Below are 20,111 nucleotides of genomic sequence, written 5' to 3'. Positions count from 1 at the left end.
GTGAAAACTGACACCTTACTGTTTACTTTAAGTGTATTTGATTCCTGGTGAACATCTGTTATATTTATTGGCTATTTGTAGTTCTTCCTCCATGGCCTGCCGGGTCATAACCTTCACCCATCTTTCTTTTGGAATGTTTGTCTTACTGTTTTATGACTGGATTTTAAGAAAAATCTCCTCCTGATACTTTAAGGAAGATAAACATTCAGAGATGAGATACATGTTGGTGAGAATAGAAATTGCACGTGGAAGGGTCGGGCTTTTACAGATACTGGTTCCTTCCCCTCCCAGGTTTCACTGCTTCTTCCTTAGTGGACCTTGGTCAGCCGGTGGCTTGCAGTAGAAACGTGTGTCACCGGCCCTTCCACCAGGTGGCGCTCCGCTCCTCTCTGGGGTTTACCCTTTAGTGTAGACACATCTAATGATGTGTTAGATTAGCTGAGGCATCCCGGGCACTTCTTGAGATAAACCTGTCCAGAAAACAATGCCGGGCAAAGCCACACTCTACCTTCCAAGCCACAGTAGATTCAGCGGACCCTGCAGCTGGCCCTAAGGCATCGTCCATTGTTTCCAGAGCCCTTTCCTCAGCATAACGCTGGACCTGGTTCTCCAGGCTGCCCCCTCTGGTCCTGGGAAGCAGCACTGACTGCCTGGCTCCGCTAGGTGCCGACATTCCCACCCCACCGGCGTCTCTCATGAACAGTCTCGCCTCTGCTCTGAGTCACTGTCGCTCTAGGTCTTGGCTCCCCGAAGAAGCCCCAGCCTTCTCTTGCTCTGTACTCCTGTCTTGTTAGGTTTGCACAATTGCGGGTCAGTTAAGAGGCTGAGATGTGACCTTGGTGTCCAGCCCCATCTTCCTGGGAGTCCTACAACCTGTATTAGCTTCTCTTCATGAGCTGAGAGAGCCGCTTTCTTTTCTTGCTGCAAAGTTTCGACTCTGCTGGACTCCCTCCCATGCCTGTGTCCTGTCTGAAAGGCAGCTCTTAAGCTCATCGGAGAGCAAAGATGACTCCGAGACCCCCAAAAGCAGGCTGCTCCTGCTCTGCCTCACACTTCTCAGGTGTCCTGCTGCAGGGGTCTTGGGGGATCTTGGTAGGATATCTTCACCTATGTGGCGCAAGACCCTGGAATGGCGCCTGACACCCAATGGGCACTCAAGAAATGCTTTTGAATGAACACGTGAATTAGGCTTTGCTTCAGTGCCCCACCTACAGTCACTTCTAGAATCTTTTGACTACAGTCACATATACGAAAGGAAAAAAAATTCACTTAAATGCATCCATAGCGACTTACTTGTCCATCAGCAGGAGAGTTGCTCTCATAAATTAATAGAATATTTTCAGCTATTTGAAGAAATAAGTTATCTATATATTAAATATTATTTAGTACAGTTGGGCTGAAATATCACAGCAAATGTCTACAGCCAAGCATTAGGATAGACATTCACGAGAGTAGATTGGTGGTTATCTAGGGCCAGTGGGGGAGCCCTTTAGGGGGACGTGGTGAGTGACTGTCAGTGAGTGCGGGGTTTCTTTTTGAGGTGATGAAAATGTTTTAGAACTGACTGTGGTCACACTACTTTGAGTACACTGAAAATCATTGAACTGAATATTTTAAATGAGTGAATTGTATGGTAGGCAAAAAGTATGTCAAGAAGGCTGTTATTTAAAAAAAAGACATAGGCATTCAAACATGAATCTTCACTCTTCTTCATTCCTACGGAAAATCTTTTGAGTAAACTATTCACGTTTTAAAAAGTCCTCTCTTCCTGCCTCCCTCCCCAGTTTGGCTCCTCTCGTAGCAATTAGGGCGCAGGCTACACAGAGCGCTTACCCTGAATATTTGTCTAGGAGGCTGTGGGGCAGCACGGACGTGGGTGCTGGATCGGGATGAAGCACAAACTGATGGGCTGCGAGGCCGCTGCCCAAAGCTTGTGTCCCCAAGCCAGGAATAAGGAAGCTTTGCCAGGCTGGGAGCCACAGCTTCAAGTTGCTTGAGGTTTTCCACAAGCAAAGGCCCAACTTGTAACAGGATTTCCAAGCTCCCAGTGTTGCAAAGTAAATATGCCCCAGGCTTAATTATATGTGTTATGTAAAAATTGCCATCCTCTAAGGAGACACCAGGAGCAAGCAACTCACTCAGCTACTCACAAGTCTGTAAAAGAATCAAGATGATGGGGTAGTGTGTTAATATATTTCAGAAATGATTTTTGTGGTATTTTTATTTGGGGACTTTATGTTATAGCTTCTTCCGTGAGCCATGTATCGGATGGAATAATAATATTTCCTATAACTGTTGGGAAGATTAAAATAATGTGTGCAGGGCTCCTGGCACAGGGAGAGAATGGACTGTGCATTCTGTAATTGTTTATTATTAATCAGAGCAGGAGTTGGCTGTGTCTAGATCCTCTAATCTTGTCACCATGTCCAGGCAGGTCAAGGCCTCAGCTTCTGTGCCACATCATTAGTGCCTTGGGTGTTTGTTCACGGTGGAGATGCCTCCTATCACTGGGGCAGGGGGCAGGGGGAGTGTCACGGGAGGGCTGGCTGCTGGTCGTGGAGCCTGGCTCTGCTGCTTCCCATCAGTGTGACTGATGGGGGCCAGTTTCTTCCCCAATACGATGAATTAATCAAATTAGAAGCACTGTATCTGCTTTATAGGGTTGTTTTGAGGATTTAGTAGGCTATCATTTGTCAGGGGCTTACAAGAGTGTCTAGCACACTGAAAGTGCTTGGACTTGTTGAATAGAAAGATGGCTAGAGAGCTGGGCTCCGGCGGGGAAGAGGGAAGGGCCATGGTATGTGGCAGTGATGTTTGGAGGCTGGAGGTGAGGCTGAAAAGACCCAGTCCTGGGCACTTCCTCCTAGAAGCGAAAAGTGATGCCAGGTGGGAGATATTTAGAAGTAGCCGAGACACAGTGACACCTGCTCTGTGGAATTGCCTACCCGCTTGCCAGAGGACCTTTAGAAATGAGATAGATGCTCACTGCCCAGGGTGCCCCACATGGAAGACTGTGTAGCTGTTGTTTGGATTATCCATGGGCTCCTAAGGTCGTGTTCGATGTAATACCAAGATTAATTCCATAAACTGGACTTTGGTAAAACCTAAAACATGATTTAAGAAATGGATACAAGTGGTAAGACAAAAAGCAGTCAGAAAAGAAATAAAAATGTGAGCTATCTGTCTTTTCCTAAAGGGATTCTTTTTTGTCGTTGCTTGCTTCTGATATTTGAAGACTTCCAGGAGTATGCAGTCTGTCCCTTAAAACCCAACAGTGTTTACCCAGGAATCTATTAGCCCTCCACCTGAGCTTTTGGAGAAATGGAGATTTTGCCATGGGAAAGTTTCACATAATATCCTACCTTCCAAAGTATGATTAACAGCAGTCCTATTTTCAAATCTGTATTAAGTCCTTCTACATAGTCTGTTTAGCTTTTAGTTCAGTTTTGAATTATCATGAGCTCAATTTACCCCTTCAATATGGAAAGACACGGCACACACCCCCGGCCCAGGTCTCAGGAGTTCTTCCCTTACCCAGCTCAAAACTCCATACACAGGCATTCAGAGAGGCTGTTGACCCTAAAAACCCAGCCTCCCACTTTTCTAGCACATGGTAGCATACAGTCCACCTACTGACCCAGGTCCTTGCTTCTCTGGCCCGCGGGCTGTGGTTGGAGGCCACTGGTGGTAGAGCCTGCAGATGGGGAGGGCTTTGGCAAGGTGGTGTGGGTGGCCTCGATGGCAGCGGTCCCCGGCACCTGCATCACAGTGACTGGCTGTGCTGCTGTCCCTGGAACTGGTGGGCTCTGATCTGCTCTTGCCGTCTCACCTGTAAGAAAGTGGAATTACACTGGGGCTTCCAGAATAGCTGGTAGGCTCTTCAAGACAGAAATAAGTAGTTCTTGAACACTAGCTATGAGCAAAGTCCTATGCTAGCTGCTGTGGAGGCATGTGCAATCTGGGTGGAGGAATAAGCCGATAAATGAACCAAAGATGAAATGATGATAAAATATTTAAAAGGCAGCTCAAAATAATAGCAACCTAAACAAGGCTGAACATGATTAATCATCAAATTAATTTGCCATACACCAGAGGCGATGGTTCATAGATATATACGCTGTTTCAGTTAGTGTTGGCCTAGAGGTAAGGGGTGCTTCCAGGGCTTTCATTGTTTTAGAGAATGCGTCTTAGATGTTTTGGTTTTGGTTCATGACTAGGCGACTAACTCCTCTAGGTCCCAGTTTCCTGGGGAACACATGTATACCTGTGGCGGATTCATTTTGATGTTTGGCAAAACTAATACAATTATGTAAAGTTTAAAAATAAAATAAAATTAATTAAAAAAAAGAAATTAACAACATTGTAAAGCAACATACTCCAATAAAAAAGAAATTTTAATAGTAAAAAAAATAAATAAATAAAATGGGGTAACAGAACTAATCAGATGGTAAAGACCATCTCGTTTCTTCTTCTAAACATTACTCCTCATCCACATGTGATGATTTAGATTGCTTCCACGATTTTAGATAATCTGAATTTATTATGAATTATTTATGAATTTATTATGAATTTATAATTTATTATGAATTATTTATCTGAATTATTTATGTTGAGGGCATGGGGGGCAAGCGGCCCACTGGGCCTTGGGGTTGTATAGAGAACCATGTGTCTGCGTCAGAAGGAAACATCACATGGTCCCCAGAGTGAATAGCACCCGAGTCCTGGGAGGGAACAGCAGCCATCCTCACCTGTGCCTGCTGGACCCCGTGGCAGATGTGCCGTTCTACATCTGTGCATCTGCATTAGTTTCCTGGGGATGCTATAACTAATTACCTTAAACTCAGTGGCCTAAAACAACAGGAATGTAGTCCCTCAGAGTTCTGGAGGCAGAAAGCTGGAATCAGCATCACTGGGCTGACCTCCGTCCAGAAGCTCTAAGGTAGACTCTGCCTCTTGCCTCTTCTGTTTCCTGGTGCAGTGGCATTGCTTGACGGGACACCCCGCCAGCCTTCAAGGCCGGCACCCTCAGTTCTCACTCTGCTCTACTTTCATGTGGCCCTCTCTTCTCTGTGTGTTAAATCTCCCTCTCCCTCCTCTTACGAGGATACGTGTGATTGCATTGAGTCTCCCTGACAACCCTGCTCTCAGACAGTCTAGGAGCACCACCACGCCCCACCCCCGCCGTCTAAAGATCATATCAGCACGGCCTCCCAGCCTCTTTGCCCCTACCCCTTTCTTGCTGTGTAAGAAGACATCTTGCAGATTCCAGGATTAGGATACGGATATCTTTTCAGGGGTTGTTTTTTCAGCCTATGACAGCATCCCAGCTCTAGCTGTAACTCTGCTTAAGGATGAAGCATCTTTGGTACACAGAACAGCAGGCCGAGGGGGTAGCATCTGAGATTGGAAGCTCTACACTCTGTGGGAACCCCCAACCTCCTCTTGGACATGGTGCTGCATGCTGGGCCATGTCAGACTGCAGCCCTGTCCAGACATACAGACAAACATGAGGTGAGGTCGGGTGTTCAGACCCACTGCCCAGCACTGGTACTTGCCAGTTTCCCCACCTTGACACTGTTACCTCCTGTGGGAGGCAGAGCATTGACCTGGGAGCACAGGTCAGCACAGAACACCCTGGAACTGGGCTGGAGTTTGGCCATCCTGTTTGCTCTTGCAGGCGCTAGCCTGGCAGGGCAGGAAGCAGATCCCGCATTTACCCTGATGCTTGCTAGCAGTTGGTCATCTTTAAATCCGCCTGGAGACTGTGCCAGACTAATTGCTAAAGAGCTGGCAGCGGCCTCAGGGGTTCAGCCAGTCTTCACGCCATCCTTGGGCAAAACTAAACCTGAGTGATTTATGGCGTTTCCATTACTCTAAAGGAACTGAGCTTTCATAACAAGTCCTAGGGAAGTTTCTAATTTCTCCAAAGTACTCCTCTGTTATACCCTCTGGTAAATGCTACCAGGCATTAATGCCTCTTTAGGGAGACACAGGCTCAGGTTCATACAGGGAAAAGCCATTTAACAGAATCACTCCTATATTTTATGAAATAGGATATATTACTAATTTGGAGAGAAATCTATAAACTGACAGTACATTGTACTTGCAAATTATTAATTAAAGCACAATTAATTAAATTAAAAGAAAAACTTACTTGAAAATAGTGAATATTTTTGCCACTTTAAACTCATTAGATACTAAGAATCTGGATTATCTTTTTCTCATACCATTGGCTAATTCTGAGGTTGCCAACCTGCTTCCCTGCCAGTCTGCCTTTGCTGATATTGATTTTCTAGATAGCAAATGAAATATCCTGTGGACAGCCATTTATGTTACTTTCTTAGAACACAGATATTTTCAAGCATAAATAAATTCAACCAACAGAGCCTTCTCCTTGGTCTTTCACACTCTTCCATGGAAGACCCAGTCATTTTTGCCTGCTCTCCTTCAAGGAATAGAGCTGTCTCTAAGAGGGAGATGGAGAAAATACCCCAAATGATTCCAGGTCCTTATTGAATATAATGCCTGGTGTGACACCAAGTGAATTCTTCATGAGACCAGGTTCCTTTTGAGCAATTTGAAATAAAACTACTAAAAAATAGTTTCTTTGTACAACTTCAAGTATATGGAAGCTTAGGCTTTTTTCAAAGATTTTCATGGGAAAACATTTCAAAACTTCCTTCAGACTCTTGACATATTATTCTTTGGACAAGGTCAAGAATAGCTCCAGACTCAACCGCACCAAGGGGTCCTCCAGCTGCCTATACCTGGACATCATTAGGATTGCAATGGGGGTGATCCAGGGCTCTATTCACAGAGATTCTGATCCACTGAGCTAGGGTGGGCCCGGGAAACCTGATTGGAGAAGCGTAGCCAGCTCCAGGCGCCTGGACTTTTGGCCCCAGCCCTCACCAGCCTGGCCACAAGGCTTTCTCCAGTCTTCTGAGCCTGGCTCCCTTTGCTGTAAAGTGGGGATGGTCAGACCTACTTGGGGGGCTGTGGTCACAGTTAGAGATCATGTCTATAAGGGGGCTTCACAGTGCTTGTCACATGGTAGACTTTTGATAAATGACAGCAGCTGACATCATCGTGATACACCTGCCTCTCCCCCAGGGGAGGGTTGCGATGCTTGAGGGGATCATCCCAACCTGGTTTATCTGTTCACTCACATTCTAGGAGAGGTCAGGAAGCATCTTGTTAGGGGCGGGTTGGGACCTGAGCAGCTGCTGGCCTGCGCATCTCCAGTTCCCCCTCTTCCTTCCGTTTCTGAAGGAATTTTATCACCAAAGAAAGAGTGGCAACCAAGGGGCCACCCTTTTTACTGTTCTCACTGGAGTTTTTATTTGAATTGTTGAGACTCACTGCATGGTGGGACTGTCACTTGAAAGAGAGGTTCGTCTAATTTTGAGGCTGAATAAGGCCCCAGTATCTCTTTTATGCTGGAATCCTTACAGCTGAGCTCAGAGTCTGCCACCAAATGTGCTCAACACATGGTTACTGAATGACTGAATGAGTGAATTTAATTTTTCAGACTCAGGCAACTCTGGATGGTATTGTGATAAGAGGCTGATAGTGAGAAATGGAGATGGTGTCATGGGAGATATGGTGATGGGAGATATGGCTTTTGCTAGTTTTAAATGTGCATAGCAGCATTGGAATTCCCTGCTTGTCCAGTGGTTAGGACTCGGTGCTTTTACTGCCAAGGATCCAGGTTCAATCCCTAGCTGGGGAACTAAGACCCCACAAGCAGGATGGTATGGCCAAAAAATATATGTATGTAGCAGCACAGTGTGAGAAGCGCCAGCTCCTCCACATTCCTCCTGGTGGTCAGTGAGTCAGTCTGCTGGGTGGGCGGTGCTAAGCTGGCCACAGTGCAGGGGCAGATAGAGAAGTTTTGGAAATAGTCTCTGCTATGCAGGACTTAGAAACCAGCTGATCTGGCCATCTAAGTCACCAGTGGTTGTGATTGGTTTCTCTCCCCTCCACTGTCTCTCCCCTCACCCTGACCCACTTCAGGGGGATGCCCTTAGAGTTTCAGTGTCAACAAGGCCCATTAGAGTGGCACCCTTGGGGAAGGTGCTGAAACGTATCTGAAATGGGGGTGTCCTGGCGCTCTGCCTCAAGGGTGGGACAGGTGTCCAGCCCAGTCACAGGATGGGGTGTGGGAATCTGTCCAGATTCTGGCCATGGCCCAGTGCAGAAGCCAGAAGGCCCCAGGCCCCACTTTCTGTCCCCGCTTTCTGCATGAGGAGAGGTGTCACTGAACTTCCCACGGGTCGACCCAGGCCCCTCAGCAGAAGGACTCGAAGAAGGGGAGGCGTCCGAGGCCACCTCTGCGGGAGAGCGGTGTGCAGGGTAAGAAGATGTTCCCTCCCTCCCTTCATGCTTTGTCCTCTCTCTGGGCCCACAGCAGAAGGCGACAGGGGACATCTCAGAAATGATCCATGGGGCGCCACCCTCTGCTTGTGGGAGGCTTAAGGAAGAGTTGATTCTGTGCAGTTAAACAAACAAAAACAGGTCTGGATTACTGGAATAATTAAGAAGTCATTAAAGATATTATTGGAGAGTAATTGGGGCTGGGAATGAAAAACATCCTCTATTTGAATAATAAGTGCCTCAAGTCAGGATTCTTTATATACACTATAATTGGCAGAAAAAAATACAGGATAACAGTGTAGAGAGGGCTTTTGGAGCCAGACTGACTGGACTTGATTCTCAGCTCTGCTACTTACTTGCTGTGTGGCAAAGGGCAAGTTACTAAATTTCTCTGGTGCTGCGATTTCCTCAAACTCTTAAGTTAGGGCTAAGAATAGTATTAATACATTATCCATGGTGTTGCTGGAGTGATCAAATACAAAGATCAGGTAAATGTTCCAATGATCTTGAACAATGCCTGGCACACAGTAAAAGCTCAATAAATGCTAGCTAGCTTATAGTGCCTATTTTAAAACCACATTCACTTTATGGACATGAACAAAGTCAGCTAGCCTGTCAAGTTTCTGGTGGTTGTTGTTCAGAAGCTCAGTAGTATCCAGCTCCTGCAGCACACCAGGCTTTCCTATTCTTCACTATTTCTGTTTTTTCATTATTTCAAGTTTCTGGAAGTAATGTTAAATCCCACCATAAAACAACTCACAGCTTCTCTTTGATGAGAAATCAAAGTATTACCCCACCCCCCATGCCCCCCACCCCTGGCGAAAGGACAGGAATGCATAGCACAGTTATTGCTTTTACACAGGAAGCCAGAAAAATGTATTTTCCTAGCCTGAGTTCTCTCTGTACCCCCTTAGTGGTTCACAGGAAGCTGGGGTGGCACAACCTCACAGACGGCATAGTTTTGGCTGCTGTCGTTGAGATTAGTGGCTTGCTATTGTCACAGAAGCCACATCACCTTCTTTGCTTCCCTTCATTTCATACCTAAGTAGAGACAGTCTTTTCCCTTTCAGCCACCAGGGAACATTTCCACACAGAATGTCATGTCATCTTCTAAAGTAGCAATACAATAAATTCAAGGCAACAGTCATTCTGAAAAAATGACACCAACACAGAGATAATCTCGGAATTGCAAAAACAAAAAATAAAGCCTCACTCTTCAGCCCATTGATTTCTGTGCCCGTGTTCCTGGCATCTGTTAAAATATTACTGGAGTCAGTGGAGCTTGACCAGTTAAGATGCTAATTTCCACCCTATCTTCTAAAACACAGAATTGCCTGATTACAAAATCAGAAGATTTAGATGAAATCACACGTGGACACTTGCCTGCTTTGGCAGCTGGGCTTTTAGATGATGAATATGTAAGAGACGATGGGTAGGTTACACCCTTTTGGGGTTTACCTTCTGTAAAAAAAAGAAAAAAAAACTATTTATTTCTGGAGCCAGAGATTTTAGATGGTTGCATCCTGGTAAGTTGATTCCCTCCTTCTGATTTGTTTCTCTTGAGTTTAAGGAAATCAGTCAGTCTCCACCCCCCTCCCATCCTTTGCTGAATTGTTGATTACCGTGAAAAAGTCAAGTGGCATTATGTTTTTCTGTATTGCCTGTGTTTTATTAATATTAGAAAGGAAGCCATAACATCCTCATAACTCAGAATTAACATGAGCAACCCTTATTTGCTCGTGAAGATGTGACCTGGAGGTGAAGTTTTCATACGTGTGACTCTGAATGTTGAACCAGGTCAGTAGCTGAAAATCCTCCCTATCCTGGACACGAGAGCTCCGGTGGCTGACTGGCTGTGCGTGAACAACTGCCTCTCACTTTCATGGACCCTGTGGGACCCATTTGAATTCCACAGCACTAGAGAAACTTGAAAGTAGGTAAATAGAGATCAGCCTTGGAAATAGCCATTTGTTGCCCACCCAGGGAGTGAAAGTTTAGAGAAGGAATGCTAATGTGTATCAGGGAAACAGTGGAGGCATAAACAAGAAAAATGACTGGGGTTGGGTAGGCGAGTCTCAAGCCTGGTGTGACTGAACGAGCCTGTGAAGACTGCTGCCCATGGTGGTCCTCTGCTAGGGAGTTAGCCTGAAGTTCCCCCAGGGAGCCTCATTCCAAGGAAATGGAAACTGTCAATAGAACACAAGCCCCCCTGAGGAAGGCAACTGGTCTCACTTGGTGGCTGTTAAGTCCCCAGGGCCTGGAGCAGTGTCTGGAATGTAGTAGATGCTCATTAAGTATAACTGAGGAATTACCTTAGTGCTTAGATCTCTGTTCCCTGGTAGCTCACATAGTGAAAAATCTGTCCTGAATGCAGGAGACCCAGGTTTAACCCTTGGCTTGAGAAGATCCCCTGGAGAAGGGAATGGCAACCCACTCCAGTATTCTTGCCTGGAGAATTCCATCGACAGAGGAGCCTGGTAGGCTGCAGTTCATGGGGGTCACAAAGAGTTGGACATGACTGAGTGACTAACACTTTCACTTAGATCTCTGTTAAAATTTAAATACACTCAGAAGGGGTCTCACCTGTTATGTGATATTTCTCCTTGATAATGAAAGCTTTTTTAACTCTCAACCCAAGGGAATATTTTTATAGGATGGGCTTGGAGAGGAGACGGTATAGAGTGTCAAATAGGAGATGGGCAGTGGAACAGAATCTAGTGCCTGAGTTCACCAAAGGTCCTCCTGGAGCAAGGAACAGCAAGAGTCATGAGGTAGAATGGGTAACAGGGTCTCAGGAAGGGTTTGGGATTGACAGCAAGAAAATCTAGGTTTCTGTTTCTATTTTACCAGTGATTAACTGCCTCAATCTCTAAGACTCTTGGTGTTTTTTTTTTTTCTAATTCAGAAAATATGGATAATGATATGGACCAACTTACTATGCAACGTTGTAGGGATCTGAAGGAAAAAATAGTTAAGATGTTTTGGAACCATATATCACCATAGAGATGCAAAGAAGTTCTTCTGGTGTTAGCTAAGAATGTCACTCAAAGTGAGAAAGAGGCACATGTTCGGGCTCAGGGGAGTTACTTCCTCTCATGAACGCCCGCCTGGAGCAGGGCTGGGCACCCTGGTTCGGCCCTGCTCCAGGTGGACGGTGTGTGCTGTGCCAAGTCACTGTCTTGTCTTTGCGACCCCGTGAACTGTAGCTCACCAGGCTCCTCTGTCCATGGGATTCTCCAGGCAAGAATACTGGAGTGGGTTGCCATGCTCTCCTCCAGGGGATCTTTCTGACCCAGGGATCAAACCTGCGTCTCTTGGGTCTCTTACTTTTTCCATATTGGCAGGCGGGTTCTTCCCACTAGCATGAACTGTGAAGCCCAGGTGGACAGTGAGTGGGGTTATTTCAGACCCAAGGAGGGTGCCTTGGTGAGGCCTCACTTTATCCATAGCAAACGCCACAGGGACACCGGCTCCTCAGTTTCCTAGTCTTCTCACATCTAAAACCCTGTGATTCTCTCTGTTTCTATTCAGAAGGAAAAGGAGCCTGAGCTCAGCTTTCTGAAATGTGGATCAGAGGACAAACAGGCAGTATTAGGAAGTCCCTCTCTGACCTTTCCCATCTCTGAACTGTGGAAGGACTGTGCTGAACAAAAAGGCACAACCCCTCTCCTGCCCCCTCCCAGCTTCCCAAAGTGAATTAATTAAAGGCACATAGCAACATGTGACAATTGGAAATAAAAGCCTAGAGAAAGGTCACGAAGGCATCTGAAGCTTCAGAAGAGGACTCTGACATGATCCAGCAAAACTCGCTGGCTGTGAGCCGCTGGACAGTGGGTGGGCAAGCCATGGCCGCTGTCAGCTGAGACCCTTACGTGGCATTGCGCTCTCCAGACTCATTCACTGGTAGTCGTTGTAGAGCACATATGCTTGTTATCAATGGCAAAACGTGTTTCTGGTTAAACGTCACTAGTGGAATGAGATGACACAGTAGTTGAGACTTATAGGGAATAACACAATAGATTGATTTTCATTTAAAAAATCCAAAACATCTCTACTCTCATGGAATTAATTTTTCTTTTGAACCTCTATTAGGATTCTTGGATTGCAGGCTAAGCACCGAAGACTGAAACCCTCTTATTCCCCCAGGAGCTACTTGGTAAACACCAGTGTGGAGATTATACTTCTAAGATTGGCAAATTTGTATTCTAGACCTTAGTATTTTCATATGGCCCCCGTTTTGTTGTGAAGTAAAGCTCACAGCACTATGATTAATGACCTCCCACTACCTGACATAGAAACTGGTGTAGTTTGAACCCTGGGTGTGCAGAATTCCACACGTAAGAGGAAACAGAGATTGCTCAAGTCAGAAGATCTGATTGTAGTCCTACTAAAATTATGATCAAAGGATAGTAGAGGTTGGGACATGGGGCATCTAAAGGTGCAAAAATCCCACCCGGATTGGAAGGCCTGCTATATTATGAGACATTTTCTCTTCCTTGCGTTAGCTGGCCTTCCACAGGTGGTGCCTTCTCAGGAGAGTCACATGGCTCCTGATTTTTTGGGGAATCCCAGAAAAGTTTGTTAGAATGTATTTAAAATCCTGCAGTGCCTCTTTGGAGAAAATGAGAGATTCAAGGTCCAGCGCAGAGTAAACAGTACAAGGAGTAGATAGAACTCTGCCTTGTGCTCAAACGCTGGTGGGGCGTGTCAAAAGCTGGAAGGGCTCCCAGGGGCCAAACCTGGAAAATGTGAGCATCAAAAAGAATGATGATGATAATAGTCTATAACATATTGTATTTTAAAAAATAATCTGTATGTCCACCATATTCTTGGAAAAATAGTTGTGTGTGTGTGTGGGGGGCGGGATCATTTCTTTATGTAAGAACACTAGCTAATAAATGTGGAAGAATAAGGACAATTTTTCAATTTCTGACTTTACTCTTGCTACGGCAAGGATCACTGATGGATGTTAAAACCACTGGGTGAATTTTGGGTTGGGGGGACATGCTGTTCATGCTGTTTTGAAGTATCATCCTACAGATTGCTATTAATTACAAAATAGCTTTTTACCATGGAGAGATATTATAAAGTATCCAAGTTATCAAATTAAGCATCACCAACAAATGGACAAAATGACATTACGTGTCTCCTTATGACCATTTATGATACTACACAATGGATATGCTATGTTACTGTCTATGCAGTATCTTTGCCAAAATATTTAACCTGAACCCAAGCATGAGGCAATAGCCAGACCTGTTTATGGTCCATATCGTGGAACATAGTACTAGATGACTGGCTGAGACTTCAAAAATATCATTGCAGGACTTCCCTGGTGGTCCAGTGGTTAAGAACCCGCCTGCCAATACAGAGGACAGGGGTTCGATCCCCGGTCTGGGGATATGCCTTAGACCAACTAGGCCCGTGTGCCACAACTATTGAGCCCACATGCCCTACAGCCTGTGCTCCGCCACAAGAGAAGCGAACGCAAGGAGAATCCCATGCGCTGCAACAAAGACCCAGCACAGCCAAAAATAAAGTTAAAAAAAAAATGTCATAGCTACTCATGACCAAAAATGTAAGTGTGGTGGTAGACAGGTCTAGATTAAAGGAAACCAAATAGACATGACAAGGAAATACGATGGGTGATCTTTGATTGTAGATCCACCCCCTAACAGAAGAAGAAATTATTGTGAAGAATATTTTGGGTATAGTTGGATATAACTGAATAAGACTATTTCTTATTTTTCATATTTATTAATATTCATTAACATTATTGTAGCAATGCTAATTTTTTTAGGCATTGTACTGCGGTTATTTAGGAAAACGCTTTTGTTCTTACCAGCTGTGTGCTGAAGTATTAAGGGATAATTGTCATTATGCCGGTGGCTTCCTTTCACACAGTTCAAGCAAAATATAAATAGATAGATAAAGCAAGTGTAGCAAAATATTACCAATTGGTGTATCTGGGTGAAGGGTATTCATTGTACTATCTTTTCATTTTCCCATAAACTTAAAAGTTTTCAAAACAAAAGGTTAGGTTGGGGAAATTCACAAAAATAAAAAGAGGGGAACAGGCAGGTCATGATAATACAGAGATACTTGGTTATCTTTTTACTGTGAAGTCACACTAGCCATTAGGTCATTGACATTACCTCTTTGGAAGAAGGCAAAAAAAAAAAAGTGAAAATGATTATCTATAAAATCCTATGGAACCAGATAGTGAGAACTGATTAACAGTGAAACAATTAGTCTTAAAAAAGAAATCTCAAATATAGTTGTAGCTCAGTTCTCTAAAAGCCTGTCCCTATCTATTCATTTACCAGACTTCTCAAGGAATAAGCTAGATATGAGGAACATTTGGCATAACTAAAGGAGTAACTCAAAAACCCAAGTTATTAAATGTAATTCACTTAATTAAAAGTTTGATTGGACTTACTGATAGCTGCTGTGTGTTTAAAATGAGTAATTGGAACCTTTTTATATTTCCAGACTTGGTAGTGATTTATCACTGTAATTAGAATTCATTGTTTCATGATCCTAATTATCAGAAGAACTAATGCTTCAGATTTTTATGTAATGAGGTGGGCCATAAAATAAAGCTAACAGCATACTGAAAAGAGCACATTTCATCCCCTGAGGTCACTTAACCCACGTGTTGGTTATAGGGCAGCACTTCTCCAGGGCGTAGACGTACCTGAGACAACAAAAGATTCTCTCCATCGTGGAAGGGATAATGACCGGACACCGTTGGAGTAACTCCCTTTATAGCCAGACTGTCCAGCCACTTTCCGAACAAGTATTTTCCCTCCTGAATTATCAAGCACACCACTGTGAAGAGAGAAAAAACTTTTTTTGAAGAAAGAGGAGAAGAATATTGTTTAGCATATAATAGACTATGAAACCAGTCACCATCTTAATTTTTTTCGTATTCTACATGTTATACATTTAAAAAACTTTTTTAATTGAAGTATTGTTGATTTACAATGTTGTGGTAGTTTCATCTGTGTGGCATAGTCATTCAGTTATTCATATACATGTATTTATTCTTTTTCACATTCTTTTCCTATACAGGTTATTACAGAGTATATACTTCCCTGTGCCATACAGGGGGCTTCCCTGGTGGTGGCTCAGATGGTAAAGAATTCGCCTGCAATATGGGAGGCCTCGGAGAAGGTGATGGCACCCCACTCCAGTACTCTTGCCTGGAAAATCCCATGGACGGAGGAGCCTGGTGGGCTGCAGTCCATGGGGTCGCTAAGAGTTGGGCACGACTGAGCTACTTCACTTTCACTTTTCACTTTCACGCATTGGAGAAGGAAATGGCAACCCACTCCAGTGTTCTTGCCTGGAGAATCCCAGGGACGGGGGAGGCTGGTGGGCTTCCGTCTATGGGGTCGCACAGAGTCGGACACGACTGAAGTGACTTAGCAGCATGGGAGGCCTGGGTTTGATCCCTGGATTGGGAAGATCCCCTGGAAGCGGGCATGGAAACCCACTCGAGTATTCTTGCCTGGAGAATCCCCAAGGACAGAGGAACCTGGCGAGCTGCAGTCCATGGGGTCACGAGGAGTCAGACACAACTAAGTGATTGTGTGTGCCTGAGTGCTTAGTCGCTTCAGTTGTGTCCAACTCTTTGCAACCCACTGGACTACAGCCCACCAGGCTTTTCTGACCATGGGATTTTCCAGGCAAAAATACTGGATTGGGTTGCTGTGCCCTCCTCCAGGGGCTTTTCCTGACTCAGGGATGAGCCCATGTCTCTTACATCTTCTGCATTGGCAGGCAGGATCTTTACCACTAGCACCACCTGGGAAGCCCACAGTAGGTTCTTGCTGGTTATCTATTTTATATATAGTAGTGTGTGTATTAATCCTAAGTTCCTAATTTATACACCCTCCCACCCATGTTTTACACTTGATAACCATAAATTTTTTTTTGAAATCTGTGACTTGTTTCTGTGAGTTGTTTTTTTTTTTTTTGTAAATAAGTTCATTTGTATAATTTCTTTTTAGATTTTGCATATAAGGGATTTCTCTTTTTCTGACTTCACTCAGTATAAGTCCTGTAAGTCTAATATAAGTGAATATATGTCCATTCACTCTAAGTCCATCCATGTTGCTGCAAATGGTATTATTTCATTCTTTCTAGGTACTAATATTCATTGTATATAGGTACCATATCTTCTTTATCCATTCTTCTGCCAGTGGATATTTAGGTTGCTTCCATATCCTGGATATAGTACATACTGCTGCAGTGAACACTAGAGTACATGTGTCTTTTTGAATTATGGTTTTCTCCAGATACATGCCCAGGAGTGAGATTGCTGGATCACATTATGGTTCATTTGTACTTTTTTAAGGAACCTCAAACTGTTCTCCATAGTGGTTGTATCAATTTACATTTCCATCAACAGTGTGGGAGTGTTTCCTTTTCTCCACCAGTGTTTATGGTTTGTAGACTTTTTGATGATGGCCATTCTGACCAGTGTGAGGTGATACCTCTTTATTGTTTTGATTTCCATTTTTCTGATAATTAGTGATTTAAATATCTTTTCAGGTACTTTTTGGCTATCTGCATGTCTTCTTTGGAGAAACGTCTATTTAGATCTTCTACTCATTTTTGGATTGAGTTGTTTGTTTCTTTCACATAGAGATACATGAGTCATTTTTATATTTTGGAGATTAACACCTTGTCAGTAGCTTTGTTTGCAAATATTTTCTCCCATTCTATGGGTTGTCTTTTCATTTTGTTTATGGTTTCCTTTGCTGTGCAAAAGCTTTTAAATTTAGTTAGCCCCTGTATGTTTATTTTTGCTTTTGTTTTTGTAACTCTAAGAGGTGAATCCAAAAAAGATATTGCTGCAATTTATGTCAAAGAGTGTCTGTCTATGGTTTCCTTTAAGAATTTTATAGTGTCTAGCATTACTTTTAGCTCTTTGAACCACTTTGAGTTTACTTTTGTGTTAAAGAATATTTGTTCTAACTTCATTATTTTATACATAGCTATTTAGTTTTCCCAGAGAAGAGACTGTCTTTTCTCCATTGTATATTCTTCCCTCCTAAATTAATTGACCATAAATGCATGGGTTTATTTCTGGTTTTCTATCCTATTCCATTGATCTATATTTCTGTTTTTGCTCCAGTACCATACTTTTTGATTACTGTCATTGTGTAGTATAGTCAGAACTCAGGGAGCCTAATCCCTCCAGCTGCTTTTCTTTTTCTCTATAAGGTTGGTTCTTAACTTTATTTTCCCATGCTATTCTTTTAGTTTTATAAATCTTTAACCATTTTTTCCCATTGACTTAAAAAAAATTTTTAATTGGAAGATAATTACTTTATATTATTGGGTTGGTTTCTGCCATACATCAACATGAATCAGCTACAAATTTATTTTTTTTAAGTCTTTATTGATTTTGTTATATTATTATTTCTGTTTTATTATATTTTGATCTTTTGGCCACAGGCCTGTGGGATCCCAGCTCCCTGACCAGGGATCAAACCTGCATCCCTTGCATTGGAAGGTGAAGTCTTAACCACTGGACCACCAGGGAAGTCTCCAAAATTTTTTTTAAATTGGAGGAAAATTGCTTTATAATGTTGTATTGGTTTCTGCCATACAAAATGAAAATCAGTCATAATTATATATGTGTATATGTATATATATATGTGTGTGTGTGTGTGTGTGTGTGTATACCTTCCCTCTTGAGCCTCCCTCCCCACCTCTCCCCCCATCACACCCCTCTAGGACATCACAGAGTACCAGGCTTGGCTCCCTGTGCTATAAAGCAACTTCCCACTAGCTATCTTACAGATGACAGTGCGTATGTATGTGTGTGTATAAATATATATATATATATATCAGTGCTACTTTTTCAATTCATCCCACCCTTCCACCGCTGCTGTTTTTCTTTCTTTTTGCGGCCTTATGAACTATATAGTCCATGGAACTCTCCAGGCCAGAATACTGGAGTGGGAAGCCTTTCCCTTCTCCAAGGGATCGTCCCAACCCAGGGATCAAACCCAGGTCTCCCTCATTGCAGGCGGATTGAACCAGAAATGTTGAGGTAAGTTCCTTCTTTTCCCCCTCTCTAGAGAGTTTTTATCATAAATGTGTGTTGAATTTTCTCAAAAGCTTTTTTTGCATCTATTGAGATAATCATATTGATCTTTATTCTTCAGTTTGTGACTATGGTGCATCATACCAGTTGATTTGAGGATTCTGAAGAATCTTTGCACCCCTGGGACAAATCCCACTTGATCATGGTGGATGATCTTTTTAATGTATTATTTGATTCAGTTTGCTAGTGTTTTGTTGAGTATTTTTGCATCTATGTTCATTAGTGATATTCAGCCACCATCTTTATTTAGAGATATGAAAGCAGGAAGAGCAAGAAAACCTTCACCTTGCAGCCCAACTCCATGTATGGTGCTTCCATCACATGGCCTGGCAGCTGACCTCCAGGTCTGATGTCCTTCTCTTTCATATTACAGGACCTGATCATGCTTCAGATTTCTTCTTTTTAGTTTCATATATATATATATATATATATATATATATATATATATAAATACATATCAGTTCAGTTCAGTTCAGTTCAGTCACTCAGTCGTGTCCGACTCTTTGTGACCCCATGAATCGCAGCACGCCAGGCCTCCCTGTCCATCACCAACTCCTGGAGTTCACTCAGACTCACGTCCATCGAGTCGATGATGCCATCCAGCCATCTCATCCTCTGTCATCCTCTTTTCCTCCTGCCCCCAGTCCCTCCCAGCATCAGAGTCTTTTCCAATGAGTCAACTCTTCGCATGAGGTGGCCAAAGTACTGGAGTTTCAGCTTTAGCATCATTCCTTCCAAAGAACACCCAGGACTGATCTCATTTAGAATGGACTGGTTGAAACTCCTTGCAGTCCAAGGGACTCTCAAGAGTCTTCTCCAACACCACAGTTCAAAAGCATCAATACACATATATGTATGCATATGTGTATATATATATATATATAAATGATTATTTAATTTAATCCTCTTTTATTTATTTCTTTTTCCTTCACAAGTTTCTCTTTGATATCTTAATTGCTACTAGTTCTCCCTGATGTAAAACCTCTTTCCTGACAATTTCCAGTTTGGTTTTGTGACATCACAGAATGATTTTAACTATTTGAAAGGGTGGTACAATATTTTTAAAAGCACATTATTCCTTTTATTTTGGGCAAGGGAAGGTGTGTAAGCTAAACTAAACTCATTTAAAAGAGTCCCCAAAGGTTGGAAATTGTTTTAATTTCTAAGATTTTGGAGGTTTTACATCCTGATATGACAGTAACTGACATATTTACCTCTTTGCTTCCACTGAAGCAGGGGCTCCGGTAAGTCATTTTCTTGCCCCAGAGCCTAACATGGCTCCCTTGGGCATCTGTAATTGACAGCATAGGGGAATGAAAAAGTCCTTAGATTTGTTCCTATCAACACCCTTTCTTCTGTACAGGAACGAGTGCTGCCGTTTCCTTCCCTCCCACCTCCATGGTGAGTCAACAACTTTCAACACTCAACTTCCTAATAGCTCAAAAGGAAAGAAAGTGATAATAATACTTGACATATAAAACCCGTAATTGCTCTTGAATCATTCCCACTCATGGTATCTCACTGAGTTCTCCCAGCAAACCTACTGGCTGTGGAGTGGAGGGAATACTGTCATTCCCACTTTACAGAGATAGGGTTAGGAAAGGCGAAGGGT

The 20,111-nt window shown here is 43.3% G+C and overlaps 1 protein-coding gene across 2 annotated transcripts in view; it reads right to left on the bottom strand.

Annotated features, from left to right (window-relative positions):
• The window catches only part of VIT (vitrin), a 127,738-nt gene that overhangs the window by 49,320 nt on the left and 58,307 nt on the right, over nucleotides 1-20,111 (bottom strand). For both annotated transcript variants that reach the window (XM_025260867.3, XM_044925822.2), the window contains 3 exons: nucleotides 15,074-15,207; nucleotides 9,760-9,837; nucleotides 3,638-3,829 (listed from right to left, as the gene is read on the bottom strand). In XM_025260867.3, coding sequence (XP_025116652.3) covers nucleotides 3,638-3,829; nucleotides 9,760-9,837; nucleotides 15,074-15,207 — 404 coding nt within the window. The remainder of the gene's footprint in view (nucleotides 1-3,637; nucleotides 3,830-9,759; nucleotides 9,838-15,073; nucleotides 15,208-20,111) is intronic.

The sequence above is a fragment of the Bubalus bubalis genome, chromosome 12, assembly GCF_019923935.1.
Source record: "Bubalus bubalis isolate 160015118507 breed Murrah chromosome 12, NDDB_SH_1, whole genome shotgun sequence".
Classification (NCBI taxonomy): Eukaryota; Metazoa; Chordata; class Mammalia; order Artiodactyla; family Bovidae; genus Bubalus; species Bubalus bubalis.
The sequence above is the reverse complement of the archived record's forward strand: the minus strand, read 5'-3'. Positions and strand labels throughout refer to the sequence as shown.